Source organism: Rhea pennata, chromosome 10 (genome assembly GCF_028389875.1).
Source record: "Rhea pennata isolate bPtePen1 chromosome 10, bPtePen1.pri, whole genome shotgun sequence".
Lineage (NCBI taxonomy): Eukaryota > Metazoa > Chordata > Aves > Rheiformes > Rheidae > Rhea > Rhea pennata.
The window spans coordinates 15,867,725-15,890,417 of record NC_084672.1 but is presented as its reverse complement, the minus strand read 5'-3'; the positions used below and the strand labels follow the sequence as shown (position 1 = coordinate 15,890,417).

Here is a 22,693-nt window from a genome sequence, read left to right as displayed (position 1 = left end):
AGTAAAAATATTCATAATAGCTGGGACAAGGTATCATTACCCAAGGTTTTCAAATATTATTTTAATAAGCCAATTTTCAGAACCAGTTGCTAAAACTTAAATGAATGTTCATAACAAAACACTTGAGAATTTGGATAAGTTTGGATTTATTGCAACAGAAAAATAAACAAAATATATAAGAAAACATGCAAGGAAGTTACTACCAATTTCACTGTTATTGCAAAGAAGATGTTTTCAAAACAGTAAACAAGTTATTCACAAACAGCTAATTTCTACCTGTTAGAGGTGATGGTGATCCAACTGGTGTTGATGGATTTGATGGAAAGCTACTGCTGGTATGATCAGGAGAATAAATCTAATAACAGACAAAAAAAGTTTGTATATCAATACATGTCACAATATCCAGTTTAAAAAAAAATAAATAAAAAAGCAGCTATTTGGATTCCTCTTCATGCTTAACACTGGACTGATAAAAATAATTTGGCCCATCAATCACAGTCCAATTTTATTATATGTAAGGTTCTAAAAATGTCCAGAGAACTTTCATTTTCAAATAGTTGTCAAAATAAGCATAGTGACACAAATATAATTGATCTTACCTGTACAATAGAAATTATAGCCTTTTTATCAACAGGAACTGTGTATGTTAAGAGTTAATAGTACGCAGATAATTGTAACAAAAAAAAACCCAGCAAAATGCAGAGGAATAAGGACCGCCTCATCTTCAAAGAGGTAAAAAATTGTATCAAAGTAAACACAAGTTGGTTACCTTTTAAAAATTAATCTTACACAAAGGAAAATATGGAGAAAATATTCAGCTCCAGTTCGTTTGTACCTAGCATATTAAACCCATATGATATTTTGTTGCTGTTACTACATATTACACCAAATACAATTTTTTCTCTTTTTATACACGTATATATGCATGTATATACATATGTATCTCAATCACTCCCATAAGATACTAGTCTATTCTTTAAACCTCCACTTGCAGTAAATTATCCCTTGCTATTCTTTAATATATTAGAGAAGTTGAGATAAAATTAGAAAACAATGCTTAAAATTTTAATTAAAACGTAGAATTTCAAGATTATTTGAAAATTCATTTTGGAAAGGGAATTAGGTTTAGCAGCTGACTGTGAATTTAGAACATATTTTTATAGGTCATCAGTTCAAACCTGTTTTACTTGAGCAGAGACCAGGATTTGTTAGTCATCAGATGGTAGTTAAAAAAAAAAAAAAAAAAAATCCTCACTGGCAGTGTGGCTGATGTCTCTTCACACAGACAATCTGACATTTCAACGTTCAGCTGACAATAAACTGGAACTTGGTTAAGTTACATATTGCATTTTTTGAACTGACAAAACCAGGATCTGTTAGAGCACATGCTCCTTCCTGGCCTAACACACTTCTGCATTAGAAAACGCCGTCACCTCTCTAACGAAAACACCGCATCATTTTCATACGTGCTAGGAAAAATTATATATATAAAGTCCAAAGGATTTCCAGGACATTGCAGGAATTAACGCATTGCACATCAGCTCAAATACAACTCAAAGTGCAAAGCCTTGGTCAGGCCACTCTGAACATCTCTATACGAACTGTCAACGATTCGGGGACAGCTACGACACTGAAGAACAAAAGCGTGCCAGGATGAGCCACCTCGAGCTTTCCATCACTCCACATGCCAGTTTTACTTTGCTACGCTTCATAAGCGGAAAAACCTCCACAAGGAGAAAGCCACGAATAAAATACGGCGTCAGGCTTCATTCCACACGCAGCGCCCGGCTGCTGCGCTGTTGAATGACCAGTGATGAACAACCCGGACACCTTCAGCCGGGCTTAAGCGGTGACAGGGCTCCTTCGCCCGCTGCGGCGACCGGGCGGCCCCCTCCCTCGGGCGGCCCGCGGCGGGGGCGACGCGCCACCCCGCTGCAGCGACCGGGTGGCCCGCGGCGGGGGCGACACGCCACCCCGCTGCGGCGACCGGGCGGCCCCCTCCCTCGGGCGGCCCCCTCCCTCGGGCGGCCCCCTCCCTCGGGCGGCCGCGGCGGGGGCGACGCACCACCCCGCTGCAGCGACCAGGCGGCCCCCTCCCTCGGGCGGCCCGCGGCGGGGGCGACGCGCCACCCCGCTGCAGCGACCAGGCGGCCCCCTCCCTCGGGCGGCCCGCGGCGGGGGCGACGCGCCACCCCGCTGCAGCGACCGGGTGGCCCGTAGCGGGGGCGACACGCCACCCCGCTGCGGCGACCGGGCGGCCCCCTCCCTCGGGCGGCCCCCTCCCTCGGGCGGCCCCCTCCCTCGGGCGGCCGCGGCGGGGGCGACGCACCACCCCGCTGCAGCGACCAGGCGGCCCCCTCCCTCGGGCGGCCGCGGCGGGGGCGACGCACCACCCCGCTGCAGCGACCAGGCGGCCCCCTCCCTCGGGCGGCCCGCGGCGGGGGCGACGCGCCACCCCGCTGCAGCGACCGGGTGGCCCGTGGCGGGGGCGACACGCCACCCCGCTGCGGCGACCGGGCGGCCCCCTCCCTCGGGCGGCCCCCTCCCTCGGGCGGCCGCGGCGGGGGCGACGCACCACCCCGCTGCAGCGACCGGGCGGCCCCCTCCCTCGGGCGGCCGCGGCGGGGGCGACCGGGCGGCCCCCTCCCTCGGGCGGCCGCGGCGGGGGCGACCGGGCGGCCCCCTCCCTCGGGCGGCCGCGGCGGGGGCGACCGGGCGGCCCCCTCCCTCGGGCGGCCGCGGCGGGGGCGACCGGGCGGCCCCCTCCCTCGGGCGGCCGCGGCGGGGCCGACACGCCAGCGCCCGATGAAAAGGCGCCGGGACAAAGGCGGCGCAAGCGAGAGCCCCCGAGCCAAACCGCGGAGCTGCTCGCCCGATTTTTTAAACACTGCAGTGTACATTTCAGTCAGCCTTTGTTATGTTAATCTTATTGAGTCTAAAGCAACAAAAAAAAACTTAATTCATGAATTACTTTTAGAAGTCAACTTCCCTACATTTTCTTTTCTTTTGTTAGGGGACCAGCGGCTATTTAGCCGCCGGGAGCACACAAAGGCCGCTACCCCGGCGCGGAGGTAGGAATCAAAACATAAGTTATCACAAAGAGGGCTGATATAATCAACAAAGTTAAACAGTCCTCCTGTTTGATCTCCTCTAAATTAAAGACCAAGTGTTTTGATTTGGCATTAGGCAATGAAATAAACCAGATGTTTCTCCTGCCATACAACCCTCCATGGGCACAATCTTAAAGGGTTATTGTTTGGCAAATGTTCAGGGAAACACATTAGAAATGGCACGAATACCCAGATTTTCTTTTCTTTCGGTCTATACTAGTTCATTATCCAAACTAATGCATAATCCACAGGGCTTTGGGAACTTTGTGTAAATACTTTCATGTACAATTCTCTTTCTTGCCTACCCTGAGATTAAGACCACAATTATCCAGGCTTAAACCTAAAATAAAAGAACCTTTGCAAATGTATTATCTGGCCTTACATGTTTAATCACATACTATTCTGTACGGTCTTTAATACCTAAACTGAAGAACAAATGTCGTATCCTCTGATGTTTCGCACATGAAAGGCCTATTGTAAGATGTGCATCAACATTATTTTAGAACTAGAAATTGCTCTTAGCAGTAGTAGTGTCTAAAGCACTAACAAAAAGGCACTTAAAAAAAGAGCATTTAACTAAGTTTTTGTTCAAACATTCATACGCAATTTCAATATTCGAAATTCATATGCACTACCTGCACCTGCAGGACACAGCACCTCCGTTCCCCCTACGGTAGGGAGCAGCCACGGGAAGGGTGCTCGCTCCGTCCGTCTGTCTGCGGGCGGGGGAGCAGACGGACGCAGGAGGGAGGGGAAGCGCGCACCCGCGGCACGCACCGCTCGAGCAGATGGAAAGCATCACCCTCGGCTCTGACAGCAGTGATTTATGGACTGACCTGCCTGCTCCTGCCAGGCAGCCCCGGCGGATGACACAGCCGCGTTGCCTTGACGACCAAAGCCCACCCACCAGTTACATTAAACATTTCTGCCCCGACTTCCACTCGCAATATATTTAGTTTTTCCCTCAAAACATCAGTCTGGTTTTCTCAGCACAGACATAAATACCTGAGGATCTCGCAAATAGAAAAAGGACAACAGAATAATTAAAAAAAAACAAAAGAGAGTAATGGAAAACCTCAGAGCGGCAGAGGTCTCACCAGCCAACATGTCAAACAAATTCTGCTCAGCCTGCAGAACAGACATCCTAACACACCCGTAATGAACAGCCTGAAGTATGTAAGCAGGGCTACTTCTGAGAGTCAAAATGATCCCGTTTCTTTTCTGGCAGACCTTAAACAGAAAAAAGAAGAGAGCATTAACTGCCCTCTGTACTCTGAATTATCTACTTGCTGGATCCCAAAAGGCAGCAGGGACAACATTTTTCTCCTCAGAGCTCATAGGTCACTGTTCTCCTACCCACTATGGACGTCACAGGAGTCTCCCGACATTATCAGCCCTGGTGATCTTTTAACACGCAACCCTTTGAGGGAAGCAGGAGTAACAGGAGCTGCAGGAAAATGCACATTCGCATGCAGCGGTCTGAGGGCCGAGAAGCAGAATCCAACCAGGGTGCTCTTCTGCGGCTGCGAAGTACCCGTTTCTATCTTTCAATCAGAAAGGAGTCCCTTATTTGCTAAGCACAGGAAATCTGAAGTGCTTCACCAGCCACCACCTGTAACTCTGGAATTTCTACTATAGTGAGAATTGAGCCAGATACAGAATATAACTGTTTCAAAATAATCTGTATTAATTACTGTTTCATAAAAAGCTCTTCTTATTAATGCCAACATAATTGTTGCATCTGTGCAATATGTAAACAGAGCTTTAAGTAATTTTAACAGAATGAAAATACTTGCAATGTTTTGCATTACCTGCATATTCCAATGAGAGTTAAGGTTTAAACTTCATGCATATACAGCCTTTTAAAATCTGTTCCATAAATTACAGCTGTACAACACAGCATTCAAAATTTCTCCATTTTACAAGGCCACTGAGAAAATATTTTAAACCTTGAGGCAGGATCTGCTCTGAGAGTAATGTTAAAAATATTTGACTTTAACTAGAACAGTATAGGAAAAAAACCTGAAAGATTTGTTTTATGATTAGACCAAACACAGAAGTTTTTGTGAATTTTACTTTGTATATGCAGCTTTCTAAACTATATTCATCCTGAATTTTCTGATCACATGGAAAAGGAGGTCTGAACCAGTCTGCTACAAATAAAAGCATCGTATCTCATCTGCCTGTTTATGGACATTTGTCTAGCATATAGCATTGCATCATAGTTCTTCATACCCAAAACTACTGATTTGATACTAGAAAGTGAACGAAAACATAAATAACGGAAGCAATGATCAGTAAGTTTAAGATCTATATATTCTAATTACTACTTACAGATGCCAACGCCTTTCCAAGTGCATCACCTGTCTGTGAGCTTCCAGCACCATTTCCTCTGTTTCCTATGATGTGGAAAGTAAACCAACACTTATTTTTAAAGCTGAAGTTTTACTCCACTTTTATTATTGTATTCATTACATACAGTGAGAAACCATTTTTAAAACAGACTATACTAAGGATGTCAATGTCAACAGAATCAATCTTCATTATATATATTTAAAAATTAAAACAACTGGATTTAAATTTAGGTGCTTCCCCTCTTAAAAAAATCAAACCAAGTATCACCAAGACAAGTTGAGGACCAACATGTTAAGGTAATTAAGATGACAAATTACTATATGTAGTATCACAGATTAATTTCAATGACATGTAAAACAAAACCCAAAATACTAAGAAACTTTTATTATTACACTTGACTCCTAAAGTGTAAGTTAACATTACAGTGCTTTGCACATTTCATTAACGCTAGAAGCTGAACTCACTGAAGATGCAAGAGCTCCTTGTGTGTTTCCTTGCTCCTCTCCTCTAATTCTGTGCTGTGCTCTCATCTTCACTTTAGAAAATCCCTGAAAGGCTCTTTATACATCAAGGTTTCTGTCACCCCTGCCATAACTCTTCACTTAGTCATATGCCAGCAACCTTGTGTGCTCTTTCACTGCAAACACCATTAAACCAAGTGGAGGTCTAAAGCCCAACTAACTGGTGACACAGAAAAGACCTGAACCCCTGAAATATGGGCTTCGCTGTAGGAGATAGATCCTCCGGAAATAAAGCTTATTTCTGCACCAATCAACTTCTGGTGTCAACAACTTTTTAATGTATGTGGGACATTCACACTAGAAATCCAAATGATGCAATGCTCATCTGATGTTTGCGGCAGACTTGGATTTTCCAGCCTTGAATTTCACATGCAGATTCATTAACTGAGCTCTGTTTAAAGATCCAACTCTAAAACATGTTCTGAAATCAAAGTCAATACAGTCACTCCAACTGAATTCTGCTTACTGAAAATGAAGCTAAGTACAAGTCATATCAAATTGAAAAGGGATATCCACAGCCATTTAATTTCTATAGTTGTATCTTAAGAGATGATGTAGTACACCTAAAATCTTAAGGAAAAGAAAAAAATAAAACAAAACTTTGAATACAGGAGGCCAGCATTTCATTTCTGCTGCCAGTTCCCAAGTTGGTCAAGAGGGAAGGAAAGAGCTCAAGACATTCCATACTTATCAAAGATGCAAAAGAAACAGATCATCATCCTACATTTTGTGCTTTCTAGGTAGGCACTAAAGAGCCTAAACTAGCCACCACACTGGCTAGTCACTAATCTTTAAATCAGTTAAGGGAAGAATTTACGATACAGTTTATCAAGCTCCCTAAAGCCCAAAGAAACATTCTTCCTGCTTTTCTCCTGCACAGTATCTCAGTGATACAGCAGCAACTCTGAAAACTGTAATACCATTACCACCATAATCAATTTGTACATATACTCAGCTATGGAAGGATAATCACTGTTAGGTTAAATGAATACAGTTTCTTAAGCACAGACTTGGCCATGAAAGCAAATCGATCAGTAAGACTTAAGTTGATTGCAAACCAATTTGCTACACCTCAGCCACACTGAGGACAGAAGTGTCATAGTGGTTTGATATTCCTGATACAAGCATCCCATAAATTAAATAGTATTAATTCTGTGCACAGTACAGCCCTAATTTCCTTCCCTTGTAAAATGATCTGTAATAAAAAAATAATAAAAAAGACATGATGAACTTTTTACCCAGAATATTATCTGATCCATTGACAGGTGGAGTGTGTGAGGCAGCTACATAAGGTGAACTGCTGGTACTGCCACGATGAAAGCTAGACATTGGAGGAAGACTGGCATTTATATCTGTAGGCGAGACTGAATGTGGGGGATAGCTCTAGAGAGAAAAGAAACAAACATAAGACAATTTAGTAGCCTCCAAATAGACACTGATATTTTAAGATACCTTATATACAAGACCCAGCTGTTTATCCATCATTAAGAAAGTAACTCATTCCTTTAAATGGACCACCTAACTACACAGCCACACAATTTTTTTACACAGTAGACATAAATAAAAGGACATAAATCTAATATACTGTGATTGTATTGATTGCGAGTTCCGACAACAGAGTTTTTGATTGATATTGGTGAGCAGCAAACAAGGAATTAACTCTGGTAGGTAAAACCTGCACGTAGGAGCCCAAGCACTGTAACTGGTGCTGGGTAACTCACCAAGCGGTCATGCGTGGGCAGGCTGCCGTAGCTGCCGGACTGGGACATGTGGGAAGACGAGCCCCCCAGCATTCCTCCGTAACCGGGCTGGCTCATGCCGTTGGATGAACTCCAGAGGTCAGAAGAGCTGTGGGTCCCATCTTTTTTTTTTTTTTTTTTTTTAATAAAAGAAAAGAAAAATATATTTTATGTGAAACCACTGAGTTCTCCTTTCCTCTAGAAAACTATTTTATAAGAAAACACAATTTAGCTACTCAGACAAACATCAATAGTGAAATACTGAATCGTTTATATTGTCTCTTTTTTTGCTACCACACTTGCTGTATTTATATAATAAACAAAAAACTCCACCAACCCTTCCTTCTCCAACCCTCCCCCCAAAAACCCACCAGAGGCTTTATAGCTGAAATACAATCCAACCACAGCTGAGAAAATACCAAGTACTTCTGCTAATTACACAGACTTTCAGTAGAGCCAGATTTATATCAAGAGAGTTGATAAAAATTCCAGAGTAAAAGAAATAATAAAAAGGGGATGGAGAGGACAGATGCTTGGTTAAGCAGAGCTCACCATAAACACATAGTGCAAAACATCTATTAACCTAAAATAAGCAATTTATAGTTTAAAATACCTCAGTACCATAAAAAACATTTCATAAGCAGATTTAAATAACTGAAATGACTATATTACATAAGCCTTAAACCCATGTGTTTCCATATAGTTTTCCTTTAGCAGCCCAAACTGAGGCGCTCTGTACGTTCCCATGCTCAGGGACTAGACCCCCAACATACTCAGAACTTCATCAGACTACAGTACGAGCTACTTTGATGACCTGAAGCTGAGGAAACGAATTCTGCTCTAGGTTTGTTCAGTTCAACCCCCTCCCTTTTTGGCATGCCGGACATACAGGCATTTGAGAACTTTGCCTGTTAGCTGATACTGTACAGCCGAATTCCTGAGCAGTCGAGAAGCCCTCACCTCATTTTTCTCTCTCACTGCGGTGTGCTGCTCTGCAGCCCCTACAAATCAAAGAATGAGGGATTCTGTCCATCTGGCCTGGTGTATAATCCTCTTAAATTTCAGTCAGCAATTAATGTCACACGGAAAACTTTAAATCAACAGACAGCTCCCTTCATCTAACTGTTTTAAAAGTATATAAAACTCAGCCACAAGATGTAGCACAACATGTTTAGCCGCAGTTCAGCCATTCATTCAGGGTAGCAGTGGCTAATCTTAAGATTCCTGCTGAAAGGACAAGCTACATATATCTATATTTAAAATTCATTTTACCTACCTTGCATAAAGAAAGTGCTAGCAAACATACTGCTTGGTGGTTTAGGAGATGGGTAACTTGGAGATTCTCTGTTGAAATCATCAGAACTTGGGGATGGTGCATACACCTAAAGATTGGAGACCAGCAAAAGCACGTTTTTAGCAATATCTGGGTGTCATGAGCCAAGAAATCCAACAAACAGCATACAGGCACAGAGAACCAAATAAAAATAAAGAACAGTAGAGCAAGCTGCAGCATTTGTTGCCCTTGTTTTATTTGCTCTTTAGCAAGTTGCTGCAGTACAGGGGAACTACAGGAGAACGATCCTAGCACCACGCTTCCTGGTGTGCCAACACCCCCAGGTGGCCTGATAAATGCTTGAATGCTGATTTTGCTTTCTAAGCGCACAACTAGCACAGACTTGTTGCTCAAGATAAAAGAAAAAAAAAAAGATAAAACAGCTGGCCCCCCCCACAAATTTTATTTTAAAACAACTACATGCCTGTTTGAATATTTAATTAGCTGGCATCCCCACAATCAGAAAGGAAAAGCACATCCAATGGCAAGTGGGAGGATTTTAATGCAACTACTGTATCATCCATTCAGGAACTCATGTGCCTTTGTAAACTCATCCAAAATGTATGTAACGTAAGCACACGGCCTGTGGAAAAATTTTAAAACTGCAGTCTCTAGGCCAGAATTTTTTTTTTTATGCTGGCCTAAAGAAAATCAGCATCATCCATTTTTATCAGTGCAATACTCATTTTTAGTTAAATTTTTTGGAATGAGCATTCTGAACTTGTAAACAACCAGTTTTCTCAACACCTTGAACTACACAGGAGGCCAAATAAAGATAATGATTACATATTTTTAACTGCAGTCACTCTAAAAGATGGTATTTCCTTATAGGAGTACTTTCAGACAATACATTGAATACTGCAACATGATTAGCATACTTGATATCAATTAAAAAAAAAAAGCAAATTAACAAATACAGCCACAAAGAACACACAAAACCCACCAAACTAGAACATTTAAAGCAAAGCATCAATTTGCTATGAAGCAAAAAATGTGGTATTTTTATTTTATTTTTGTATTGTTCACCTTACTTTTACATACTTAGTGCTTCAGATAAACACATTTTTTAAAGTTTTAAACTTGCAAGCTTATACAGTGCAACCTACATACTGCGTAATTCTGAAGTGAATATTTTTATCCATTCCTATGCAAATATAGGCATAAGTCCAGACCTACAACATTTAAGTCCCTCCCTTTCCTTCACAGCATGCTGTTTCCGAGTCGAGGGAAGGGACAAGCCAACGACGGCAACGCCTGCGACTCGTGCCAGGCAGCCGCTGCCCTGCCAGAAGGGCGAGCGCGGCCAGGGCCGAGGGTGCCCCGGCACTCCCCGGGGGGCTGGCCTACCGCTCCCTCCCGCTCGCCCGGGGGGTCCCTACGAGGACACAGGAATTAGGCTGGGGCGTATTTGCCAGCAGCAGCTAACTGGTGAAAGTGGCAGGTAAAAAGACACCTGATAAAAGAGCAGTCAGGTGGAAAAAACAGGATCTTTAATTACATGTTTGGTTTTACGTTTGATTTTTGCATCAAAACAAAGGGAAGGAGTGTTAATTTAGAAGAAAAAGACCATTTTGGGGGTGGCTTTTGTCCAATATTTTTCTTGGAAATTTTAAATTTCTGGAATACACTTAAAATAAAGATGCTTACCAAATCTGAGTGACAGAATGACAATATGTTATAAGCAAAGTTAACAGTACATATGTATTTACTACATAGGACAAATGCATGTATATTCCATGCCTCAGACAAACTTTAACAGAAATGTCAGTCTGTCAATTTGTAAATACTCATAGTCATAAGACTACAAACATATTAGACAAAACTGGACTTAATTTACATGTTCTCTGTTGTGCAGAATAACACAGCATATGCTAGAGCTGACGGTTAATCTATCACTGTCACAGGACAGCAGTGGAAACAAAGCTTTATGACATTCAGCATTGACATAAAGATTCACATTGATTAATGTGGAATAACGTACAGTGACAAATTATACTTCTTTTAAACTGTAACATTATCAATAAAACTTGTAAATACAAACTGAAATTTCAACATTTTATATAATTTGATGATTTATAAAAAGTGATTAAATAGCATCTCAAAAGTGAAATTAAAAAAACACAACTTCTATAAATATACCCTTTACAGATACACATGTACAAGCCATTAACATAATAAAAATGTTATGAATTATATCAATGTTAAAGAGGCCCTTCTAAACAGCTACATGAAAGTTGTAGCACAGACGCATAACTTCATATAGTTTCTACTTGTTTTGGTACCTTAACTATAGCTTGCAAAAACATAGCTGCAATGTTATGAAGCTGCACTTGTGCCAGTCTAGATTTTTTAGATCAAAGAGTTCTTGCGGCAAAACACAACTGATGTGGTCTCAAAGACTTCATTAACTCCAGATGTGGGGAAACAGCCAGCCAATTCCACAAAAGGAGCAAGTCTCTTCTAGTTACAATCAGAACTACCCACAAATTAAAACCAGGCCTCTGATGTCATCTGATCACCTGCAGATGAGTGCCAGGTTTTTTTCTGGTTAATGACCTAATCATAATTTTAAAGTTGTGTTACTACAAACAAAATTCAAAAGCAGAGAAGAAAATTTGCTAAGATTAAACTAAGGTCCACAAGATGCAAAATACAAATTTTTAAAATCAAAAAGTTGACAACAGAGGAATGATATTCTGTAGTTAGGAAGACCTGCGTTAGGCTGGCGGGTTCATTCCCTCCCGAAGTGCTGTGCACACGAGGACCCGGGCCCAGCCGAGCAGAGCCGCCTCGGCTGCTGGCCACGGGAGGCCCACAAAGTGGCTATGGTGCGAGGGAACCTGGGCTCAAGTTGGAGGCGTTCTGCTTTGCTACAGCTGAGCACTTACTAATACGATGTGGCTGCTCAAGACGTCCTCTTTTAGCTGTTAAACTGATAACATTGACATCCATGGGGCAAACCACTTTTTCCTGGCTGATGCTTCTGTTAAGATAAGGAACATTGCTGGAAGTTCACCACATCTAAAAAGTCTCCTTGGAAGACGGTTCTCTTCAACAGGTTGGAGAGGAGCCCATCTCCCGACCCATTCCACACGCTACACCCCAGGGCACAGGATGGGTCTCCACACTGCTGGGCACACCGCTCTGCGACTATGAATGGGCAATTTCCTCCAGAAAAACACATGCCAAATACAGCTTTTTGAAAGACTGATCAAGTGGAGGACTTGACTCTTTTTTGGAGCTGTGCTAGAACATACACTAATCCTCCAGCCGTTAATATTTCTGAAGGCTAGATGGCCTCAGCAGAGGGAAGTGGACAAATGAGCTGCAAAGGACATGAAGGCGGAGATCCATTTCTGCCTCCTTCTCAGCCTGAGCTGTTTCCCGTTTCTCCAGTCGGAAAGGCAGGATGATGGCTTGATAGCCAAGAAATACATATATATTTTTTGGAAGTTGAAATTGACTTCCAGAAGGTAGGACTGAAAGGGCATCATCCCTGCTAGATCAGGTTTAAACAGAACATACACATCTAGTTCTCAAACCTGCAGTTATCCTTAACATATTTAATGAACACTATCATAAAAGCTAATCATTTAAAGACTTAACAAATCTAAAATGTATCAAAGGATTATGCAATGTGCTTTTACTTTATAGGTGCCAATAGCACGAACATTACTCTGAAGATCTGAGTTTACCAAATTTTGCTCTGTTACAAGTAAACTTTATATAGCACTTGCAGTCCTCCAATTGGCATACTTTTTCTCAGGCAATTTTCCCTTAATCTGTTTCAAATTTTTAAATATTTACCAATGTTTAATATTAATGTTAAGGGCACACTAAAAAGTAGGAATGAAGCAATCAAAATTTACTTCAGATGAGCTCATGCTGTCTCAAGTTAAAGTCTCCCATCATGCATGCTGTTTATGAAATTAGGAATTGTGCTACTCATTTAAGTCTAGTTATTAACAATTCTTGGAAGTTCAGGAAAATATTAGCACGCAGCTGCAGACAGACAATATTCTGAAACCAGCAGAAATGGATAACCAATTCTGCAGCTTGCAGACTCTGCTAACTGGCCTATCTACATTCCAGCTGCATCAGTCATGTACTGAGCAAGTGCGCGCTGATGAATGATTTGTACATGTGGCAAAATTTTACAGTGTATTATCTGCAGGTTTTGTGGCAAAAACTAATTCTGCTGAAAGGCAGCTCTGGGAAAAGGAAACACTATTTTCGTGTTTATTATACTTCTGCTGAAAGCATGAGCTACAGGAATGTAGAATGCTAGCTACAGTTTTCCACTCTTCGCTTTAAAGTAGAGGCAGAAGTTGCCAAAAAAATCCATTTTTGGTTAGCTAATATTTAAGCAAGACAATAAACTGAAGAACACCATAATAAACAAGATCCAGCATATCACGTCCTAAATTCTGCTTTCTGTTTCCAGTACCAGGTGTGAGGTTCACATGTTTAAATCCTCTTCTCACAGCCCAGAAGGAAAATAAAACACTCCTCAGAGAGCACAGAACAGTCTCATCTGCAAATCCGCCCATAATTTTTAGGGATGGTATAAAATTCAAATTCCTTGAAGTAGCTAGACTGAATACCACCTTAAATAAATGTTTATGCAGTTTAGGCATGCTATACACACCTATCTGAGTATTTTTGAAATGCAGAATCCTACTGTAATGATACCTAATAAGCAAGCAGTAAACAACAACCTTAAAGTCTCATTAAAAAGTGATAGGCCAACTTGCTGAAAATCCAAATGCAGTATACAGAAACATGTCTGTCTGTCTTTTTTTTTCTTTTTTTTACTGTAGTGTGGGGCAGAGAAGGGAGGGACAAGAAGGTGGGGCAGAAGGAACATCACCAGAAATAAATACTTGCATATGTCTGCAGAGTCTTTTTCTAATATATTTGCTAAGCAAGCTCTCTTCCTCCCACTTTTCAGATTCAAACTACACTGTCGCTAATTAACACATACAGCTGAGTCTTTAGAAATTCCTGTTAAAATTCAGAAATTGTAAGAAAACAAAAAATGAGGATAAGTTAAACTAATCTGCCTGTTTCCCGACCTGCTCACCATTTATCAGAAAATTATTATGGCTGTGATAGGAATGCCTATCACCAATACTGACTGCAGTAGTAGATATGAGGCAGTCTTTAGCTTTTGTTTATCTTTTCTCTGAACTCTCCAATACTCTCAGTTTCTGCAACTCAGTTGCTACATTTTTACAGACCGACTTCAACACGCAAGGTGGGATTACAAAAGCAAACACGCTGCACAGACGGCTGCACGCTGCTCTTCAGTGCTCTCGTTTAGGGAAACGCGGCCCCATCCCGCGTGGCACCTGATGCCATCGCTGGCCGCGCCGCGGCCCCGCGGACCGCTCACCCACGCTGGCAGCGGCGCTCAGAAAACGCTCTGGGCTGACGCATCCCAACTCGTGGCGCGTTTTGGGGGAGCGGGGAGGGGAAAGGCGAGGACAGCGCAGAGCAGAAGAAAATCTCGCTGACCAGGTTTTACAGCAGCTCCTTGTTCAACATCCGCAGCAGCATACCCCTAGAGATTCTCCAGATGATCTTGTATTTGTCCCGACTTACAAATGTTAGCTTTGACCTTGTCTAAGTTGCTGTGGGCAGCATATGGTACAGAACACGTTTAATTGTACTTTTCTCCCTGTATGCTAACTAGTCCGATACTAATAAAAGCAGAATTGAATCACTCTTGTTAGCACCTGGTTACTCTAAAACTTACAAACTGAAAACATTTCATATTGATGTTAAAAGACTTGGTATGTTATTTATTGCATAACAGCTACAAAAAAAAGTGTACTGTCATGTCACCTAAGCATTATAGTGTTATTAAATATGCATCTCAATGTTATAACTCAAAGAATGACGACTGCAGAACAGGCCACATTGCATCTACTAAAAATACACCCACATACACGTGTATGCATAGACAGGCGTACACACACACATTAAGTGGTCTTCTATGCTCTAAAAACTCTCAAGAAACCACATTTCTCCAATCATTTCCATGTAAGCTAGCTTACAAAACAGAAAGCACTAAACTTTAAATATTTTCAAAAGTGCACCTCTTGTGAATTTTGTACTCCCTTCCTTAACAGTTTTTGTGGCAACTTACTATGATACATACAATAACTCCATTGAGTAAAGTGCTCAATGAAATCTTTGCCTAGGCTGAGAAAACATAATATTTATTCAATAATAAAATACAATTGCATGTAGATCAGTGTATCAAATTAACCCATGCTATGCACAGAATGCAATAATACTGTGTAATACACTCACTAGTCTGTTCTCATATGAAACAACAGTCATAGGTCATTAAAAATATAATCAATACTGTTTCTTAAAATGATTTGATTTTGGAAGGGATAACTGACATTACTCATTGGGATCAATTTTAAAATAATGCTATGGTAGGACTGTAAGATCTCTTCAAAAATACATTTAGAAAATAAACAATTTATTTTTAAATGCTCTAATGAGCTGAGAAAGCAGAAAACTCTCTTATTCTTTAACTTTTATCCTTTATGCACAAACAAGGAAAAAAAGCTTCCTACTTAAATATTATTTTGGTGCCCTTGATTACTATAAAATTTAAACAAAACGCACAACACTGAATGATGACATTTGCTTAATTATTTACCAGTTTAAAAAAATGAATGATCTTTGAACTGTTAAAAAGTGTCATGTGCTATTATTTTCCCCTCAAAAATGTGAGCTATTATTTTTCCTCAAACATCTGTTCAGTATTTTTTTTAACATGAGTTGAAAGTTTTGATTTTGTGTCTATAGCCTAGTTTTGTAGAAATTAAAGGTACAACTTTAAAAATTTTTTTCTGTACTTTTCAAAATTTGTCAACTACATGAATTAAACTTCCCTCTTGTAGGCCTTTGAAAAATTAAGAAAATAATTTTGTGCATATCAACAAGTGAAGCAAAAAAAAAAGACTGAATTTTCTGGATCAGTGTAATAAGCACCTTATATTCTTTCCATAAGGGATTAAGATCTTTTCTTTTTAAATTGGGAAGGATTTCTTGGAATATATGCATTTTATAATACCTAATGCATATAATGGTAGAATTTTACTTCTTGGTAAGGGTTTTGCAAGAAAAAATAGCTTTCACTTTCATATGTCTCTTCTAAAATCTAAAACTTACCAATTGTTACATAAATTAGATCTCTAACAGATAAAAAAAAGAGGACTTTTAAAACTTTTAATTTATGTGTCAATGCACATGAAACCATCTATTAGGGTGCTTAGAATCTTGGGTTTTAGTTTAATATTAAGCTATATTACACCTTACAAAATTAACATTTGAAAAGAATGTAACATCAGATAAAAAGTTTGAAACACTGCATTTTCTATATGTCATTTCCCACTTGTTTTGCTTGTAAATAAGTCAGATTTTATGTACATCAGTGGATATCAAGGGATGTTGATATCCAAAATCTAATACAATAATTCAAATAAAACACACACAAAAAAAAGCTTAAACAATGAAGCAGATACCATTAACTCCTAATTGATCACGCAGTACAACTAAAAGTAAGACACATCAATATCAGGGTAGGTACTGTTTTCTAAGTAGGGAAAGATTTATACAAAGATTTGACGCACACACTAAGATGTGCTTAAAAAACAGTAATAAAAAAATCAGACTGCCCAAATCACATATCCTGCTTCTATTTATTTAGATTAATCAATAATTTATTTGAACTTGCAAAATTCCTGGGAGAGAAAATGCTAAAAGCTAGTGAGACAATAAAAATTTAAATAAAACCTCAGGCAACATGATATAGGAGCATCATATGATTTGTCATCTATTTACTAACTCTTCAAGCTCATAAAGGTCACCTCTGACCCATAACAGGCACATGCTATCAATTTTCAAGCCATGCTCCCCTACAGTACCAGCACTTCCATCCACTATATGCCTGGAAATACTTAATAAGATCAAAGCCTTCTCTTCTGCTACAAGAACAAAGAGAAATGTTGTAATAGAGCGATCTGTGCTCGAGAAAGAATAAAATCAAAACTCCATGCAAGTTTTATTCCCTTTGCTCCAGGGGTACTGTATAGTTAATTTTACTTAAGTCTTATATATATCTTCACATAAAACTTCAAACAGACTGTTTTAGCTTAGGAGTAGACATGAAAGAAAAATAATTTCATATTTGAAAGACAGCTGGCATTTATACCAAAGGAAATGAAATAGAGACCAGGCAATTTTGCTTATTCTCCTAACCCCTCTCCCAGTATCTTTCGTGATTCAAAAATCTGATACAGATCATCCTTAATGAATGTAAAGATCCATAGTTTAATTAACCTTGAACAAAAGTGTTGGCAAAAAGTTTACTCATAGGGGAAAAGCTCATATGTAGGCCCATGGGAGGAAAACATCAGTCAAAAAAAAGAGAGAGAGAGAGATCAGCACCTCCCTCTTCCTATTTAATCTGTTATTTTTAATAACAGAAGAAAGCCAAAACCATATGCAACAAACGCTGAAACAAACTACCGTGCTGTAGTAAATTTATCAAATTATACTCCCCCCTCCTTTTTAGGAGCTGCAACATTTTTTTCCTGCAGTGGATGTAGTAAGATTTTGATTATTGCAGAATCCTGCGAGCGCGAAGCGACAAGCCCCGGGGCAAGGCGCGCTAGGGCGCGCGGGGGGCCGCCCGCTGCTCGGGGCTCCACGCGCGATCAGCGCGGCGGCTCCACGCGCCATCAGCGCGGCGGCCAGAGGCCCCGCCGGGGAGCAGCCGCCGGCCGCGCCGCGCCGCGCCGCGCCAGCCGGGAGGCACCCAGGCCAGAGGCCGAAAAGCGAAACTTCGCTCCGCGCTCGCGCAGACGCCGCGGCGAGGCGCCAGCCGCCACGCCGGTCTGCGAACCGGAGCAACTCCGGAGCCGGGCCCCGAGCGCCGCCGTGATTGGGACCAGATGGCGCGGCGGCGCGGCCGGCCCGCAGCCTCCGGCGGGCAGGAAACACGAGCCTCGCTGCCTGCGGCCCTAATCACTCCCAGAGACTCAGACTTGCTGGTTTTATAAGTAACCGGGAGGACTTTCAGCACCCCCCCCCCCCCCCCCCCGCGCTACACCGAGCGGCCGGCGCGCCGAGCACGGCGGCTCTGCGGCGGAGCCGCCCGCGGCCGGGACCGCGCCGCGCGGAACAGGTTGCTGCGGACAAAGCCGCCCTCACCGTCTTCCCGTTGTAGTAGTACATGAGCGAGCTGCCGCCCGCGCCGGGCACCGGGTACGCGCAGTACATCCTCCGCCGGCCGCGCCGCGGGCTGCACTGAGCGGCCGCGCCGCCCCGCGCCCCCGCTCCGCCGCGCGGCGCGCACACGCGGAGCCGCTTCGGGGGCGCGTATGCAAAACGGGGCGGAACCACCGCGCGGGCGGGGGCAGGGCGCGCTCGGCCCGCGCGGGGCCCGCCCCGGCCCCGGCCCCGGCCCCGGCCCGGCGCAGCCCCCGGCGCAGCCCCCGGCCCCGCGCAGCCCCCGCGCAGCCGCCCGCCCCGGGAAGAACAAAGGCGCCGCGCGCGCGGCTGCGCTAGCGGAAGCCCCGACGGCTCCGGCCATCACACGCGTTCTCACTTTACCGAATCGCCCGAAATTTAACACGCATCGGCGTGAGCGTGGGTGAAAGCAGGAGCCCAGCTCCCCCTGCACATTCAACGCAGTTTTGTACAAAAAAGGCAAAGCCCAGGCTCCCCTGCGCCTGCACACGCAGCGCAGGACGAGAGAAGGAAAACAAAACACGAGCGCTCCCCAAGACGCATCGCGCAGTGTGACAGAGGGCAACTTGCAGCGCAAAAACCCCTCCGTGCTCGCACCTCATCTGCGACCGCCAGGTCTTTCTCGCATTCGTTACCGCGCAGTGGCGTTAATCAACTCCGAGCGCCGCGGAACCGCGGTCTCCGCAGGAACCCGCTCGGCGCTTCACCGAGTTTCCAGCAGGTCGGATGCGGACGCCGATCCGGCCAAGAAGGGGTTAACGCAAAACGCCATTTCCCCACCTCTGCCCGCGGGGACCGCCAATGCCGAGCGCCGCCTGCCTCCTCCGCAGGAAAGGCTGCGGGAGCAGGAACACGGGCAAAGTTCAGCCCCGCGTTTCGCGGGGAGAGCCAGCAAAGCCGCCCAAATTTGGGTCATTCTGCCAAGGCTTTGCATGTCCTGCAAGTCTTTTAAACTAAGAGGTCTGAAAGAGTAACAGACTACAGTTAAATGTCAGGATCAGGTAAAAAACTCTTAGTGGGTCTTTTGTATAATGCCTGTCCTCAGGACACCGCTGCTGCATGGTCTGCAAGCATGCACAAGTACACACATCTGTAAGCGCACGCAGTTACGCATACTGACCCCAAAACATTCACGCTTTTGTCTTCAAACACTTTTTCAGTGAACTGTTCCAATCAATATGACATTTAAAACTACCGTTTCCAACGTCAGAGTATTCTGACAAAGATATCCTGATTTTTAAATGAATTGAAAAAAAATTGCATTTTTACTTCAAGTAAAGCTATACATCTAAAGCTGTTTACGCAGTGCCTTAAAAGCATGTGCTATCTGAACCGAACCATTTGCCAATACAAAAGACATAGCAGCAGCTGCAGAAAAGAATATCCCTGTACTTGAGACTATTAAAATGCCAGGCCTGCAGAGCGACTTGCGGCTTCCCTCTTCCCCTGGGGACCACAGAGACCCATTTCAGGCCCCGGAGAATCTGCGAGCAGCTTTGATTTGCGGCTAACAAGGCCCTGCCTTCCATCTTCTCACTAACACTCGGGAGTGCACAGATGAAAGGCAGCGCAACATCTTCAGACCCTTGCACGTGCCGCTTTGCATCGTAGGCTAGACTGAAACTCGTCACTTAGACTACTGTATAACTTAGGGAGGAAAAAACTCTAAATACTGAAAAAGGTGCCTTCAGCTCATGAGAGCTGGCAAAATAAGAGAACGTTCTTTCTGAAATAATTCAAGCATGCAAAGGACTCAAATCATTAAAAATACTTCCACAATAACTAAATTCAGTTCTTTAAAATTAGGATCACCATTCGTAATTGCTAGTGCACCTCCATGCACACGTGCTCAGTTTTCAAAATGGTTGTGCTTGGGATGAAGGGCAAGATCCAGTCCCCACTCAAACACTAGAGCAGCATGCAATTGTTTTTAAAAAATTGCCTAAGTGTTAAAATACACAATGTGAAAACCTAACTGTACTACATAGTGTGTTTCCTTTTCTCCTCCTTACAGCAGTCTGCTCATTACGTACTTCTAAAGAGCAGCTGCAGTGAAAAATATATACATAACACTGACTGAGAATACTTACTAACAAAATTAGCTTTTATCTGTACAAGGAAATCATTGACGTTTACCATCATGCATGGTAATAAATCAATTGACTGAACGAAGCCACTGCAAACGCTGTCTACATCTGTAGACAAACTATCCTAAAGACAGGTGCCTTCATAACGATTCGATAAACGAGTTTGCTCCTGAATTACTTCCCAACAAATCAAAAGGACATCAATTTCATTTCACCGAAAAGGAAATTAGTTGTCTTACTCACAGTTCCATGAATGGGAATAACATCTTAGCGTACCATATTGCGAATTTTTCATTGTATCTGCTTTACACAGACAGCACTAAAATACTATTTCTCACAGTACGTTAACGAAGTTTATTCAACTTACAGGATCAAGTCATAACTCCATCAAGCATATCAAACTTCACCCCACAGAAGGTTATTTTCACCAAAATGGATGAAAAATAGGTATAAGGCTGAATAATTTGAAAAACTGCACAAAAACTTAGCTGATGCTGTTGTTGCTAAAAACTCTGTATGTGCAGGAAGTGCTACCACATAATTATTCCAAATACTTCCAAAGTCCAAAGAAAATTTTTTGTTTTCTGGATGCAATTTCTTTTAATCCCCATTTAAGCTGAGCAACAGCTGCTCTGAAATTTGTTTTCTTACGAGAATCATGTTACAGTGAAATGAATCATAGCCAGATCAGTGATACTGTACTCAATACAGTTGTTTACTCCATTTTTCCTTGGTGACAAGTCAAGGGTTAATCTTATGACTCAGCCTGACAAAACAAGTCAGCTGGAGACGGCCAATTTTTTAAACTTGATTTCAGACAGACATGTCGTCAGCAGAGGAGCACTGAACTGATATGCACTTTGTAGCCTGAATTGTTTCCACTCATGACCCTGTAGAGTGTGTCCAAAACAATAAACTGCCTGTTTCACTAAGTATATAGATTATGAAATCTGATGCAAAGTGAAATACTGACCTAATTATAAACCAAACCACCTGTATAAGAATATTTTCAAAGATCATTTGCAGACTAGAGATCTTTCATATGAACTACATATTCACTCTAAAAACATAAGCTTTTATGTCAAATAAAATTTTGTCCAACTTGCCGGAGCCACAAAACAAATACACAATAAGCATATATAACAAAACATACACCCTTTCTGAGATCATATAGACCACTGAAAATCATCTTCCTGCTGTGCCAGAAATACTTAGGCATGCTAGTAGCTCCACAGCCAAGAGCTATCCCCAGCCAAATATATTCCACAATAAAATTAAAATATCACTATACTTTAACAAGCTTATTGCTTTTTCATCACAGTTATTGCTGCAAACCGGTCTATTTGACCACAGCAAGGGGCAAAACCTTTACAATGAATTAGCTGCAACTAAAATTTAAAGTCCCTTTCCCACCAACAGCTGCTGTCACATGTTAGACAGGATACACAAGGGTCCCACGGAGAGTCTGCCTGCCCAAACCCTTCCGAAAAACGGTGCCTTACCGCACCCCAGCCCCGCTGCTGCCGGGGCGCCAGCTCTCCCCCCTTGCAGCCCGGCTGCCCGGCTCCGGGGAGGCTCCCCGCTCCCCACGCCGGGAGGCGGCGGCGGCGGCTGGGCCCTCCGCCCGCGCAAGCCCCCCGCGCCTCTCCGGCCGCAGCGGACAGGGGAACAGAGGTTGCACAAGCGATCCAGCTCTCACCGGTTTTAAGAAAACCGGGCCCCGAGCAGAGGAGCCGGACCCCAGCTGCCGCCCCACTGGGATAACGGCGAGGACGGGGCCTACGGCACACGAGCTCGCACGAAACTGGTCCCACTGCAGAACCACCTGCTGCTCATTAAGAAACACACAGTAACTCGACTGAGCTACTTCTGTTGCAACAACTCTGAAGTAACTTCTAGGAGTGTTAGAAATCCCAACGTAAATTTTGTGTTTTAAGAGTAGGTTATGATGATTAACTAGAACGCGGGCAGAGCGAGGATGCGTTCGCGTAGCCACGAAAACACTCGCTTTCAGGCCTTAGGAATCGGATCTAGCTGCTCGGAGCAGAAAACAGAGTGTTTATTGCACAGTCCTTTATTTACTCCCCCAGTTACATAAATGTTATTTTTCTCAAAGCCCTGAAAGTATTTCCTTCCACTGTCACCCAGCCACTAAGTAAACTGCCCAGTTAAAAGACGCACCAGATGAGCTTTATGGCAGGCAATTTTAAACAACCAAGTAAATTTTTACAGGAAAAACAAAAGATCACAAAATCCACAGGAAGTATGAAGC

At 43.0% G+C, this 22,693-nt stretch overlaps 1 protein-coding gene across 11 annotated transcripts in view; it reads right to left on the bottom strand.

Annotated features, from left to right (window-relative positions):
- TCF12 (transcription factor 12) overlaps positions 1 to 22,693 on the bottom strand; it is a 181,823-nt gene that overhangs the window by 22,929 nt on the left and 136,201 nt on the right. For 6 of the 11 annotated variants that reach the window (XM_062583358.1, XM_062583353.1, XM_062583352.1 and 3 more), the window contains exons 10-14: positions 9,002 to 9,107; positions 7,708 to 7,847; positions 7,225 to 7,369; positions 5,445 to 5,509; positions 277 to 355 (exon numbers count right to left, since the gene is read on the bottom strand). In XM_062583358.1, coding sequence (XP_062439342.1) covers positions 277 to 355; positions 5,445 to 5,509; positions 7,225 to 7,369; positions 7,708 to 7,847; positions 9,002 to 9,107 — 535 coding nt within the window. Of the gene's footprint in view, positions 1 to 276; positions 356 to 5,444; positions 5,510 to 7,224; positions 7,370 to 7,707; positions 7,848 to 9,001; positions 9,108 to 18,295; positions 18,422 to 18,697; positions 18,769 to 18,931; positions 19,030 to 22,693 lie in introns of those variants that run through there. The other 5 variants (XM_062583359.1, XM_062583360.1, XM_062583361.1 and 2 more) reach the window with 3 other exon arrangements.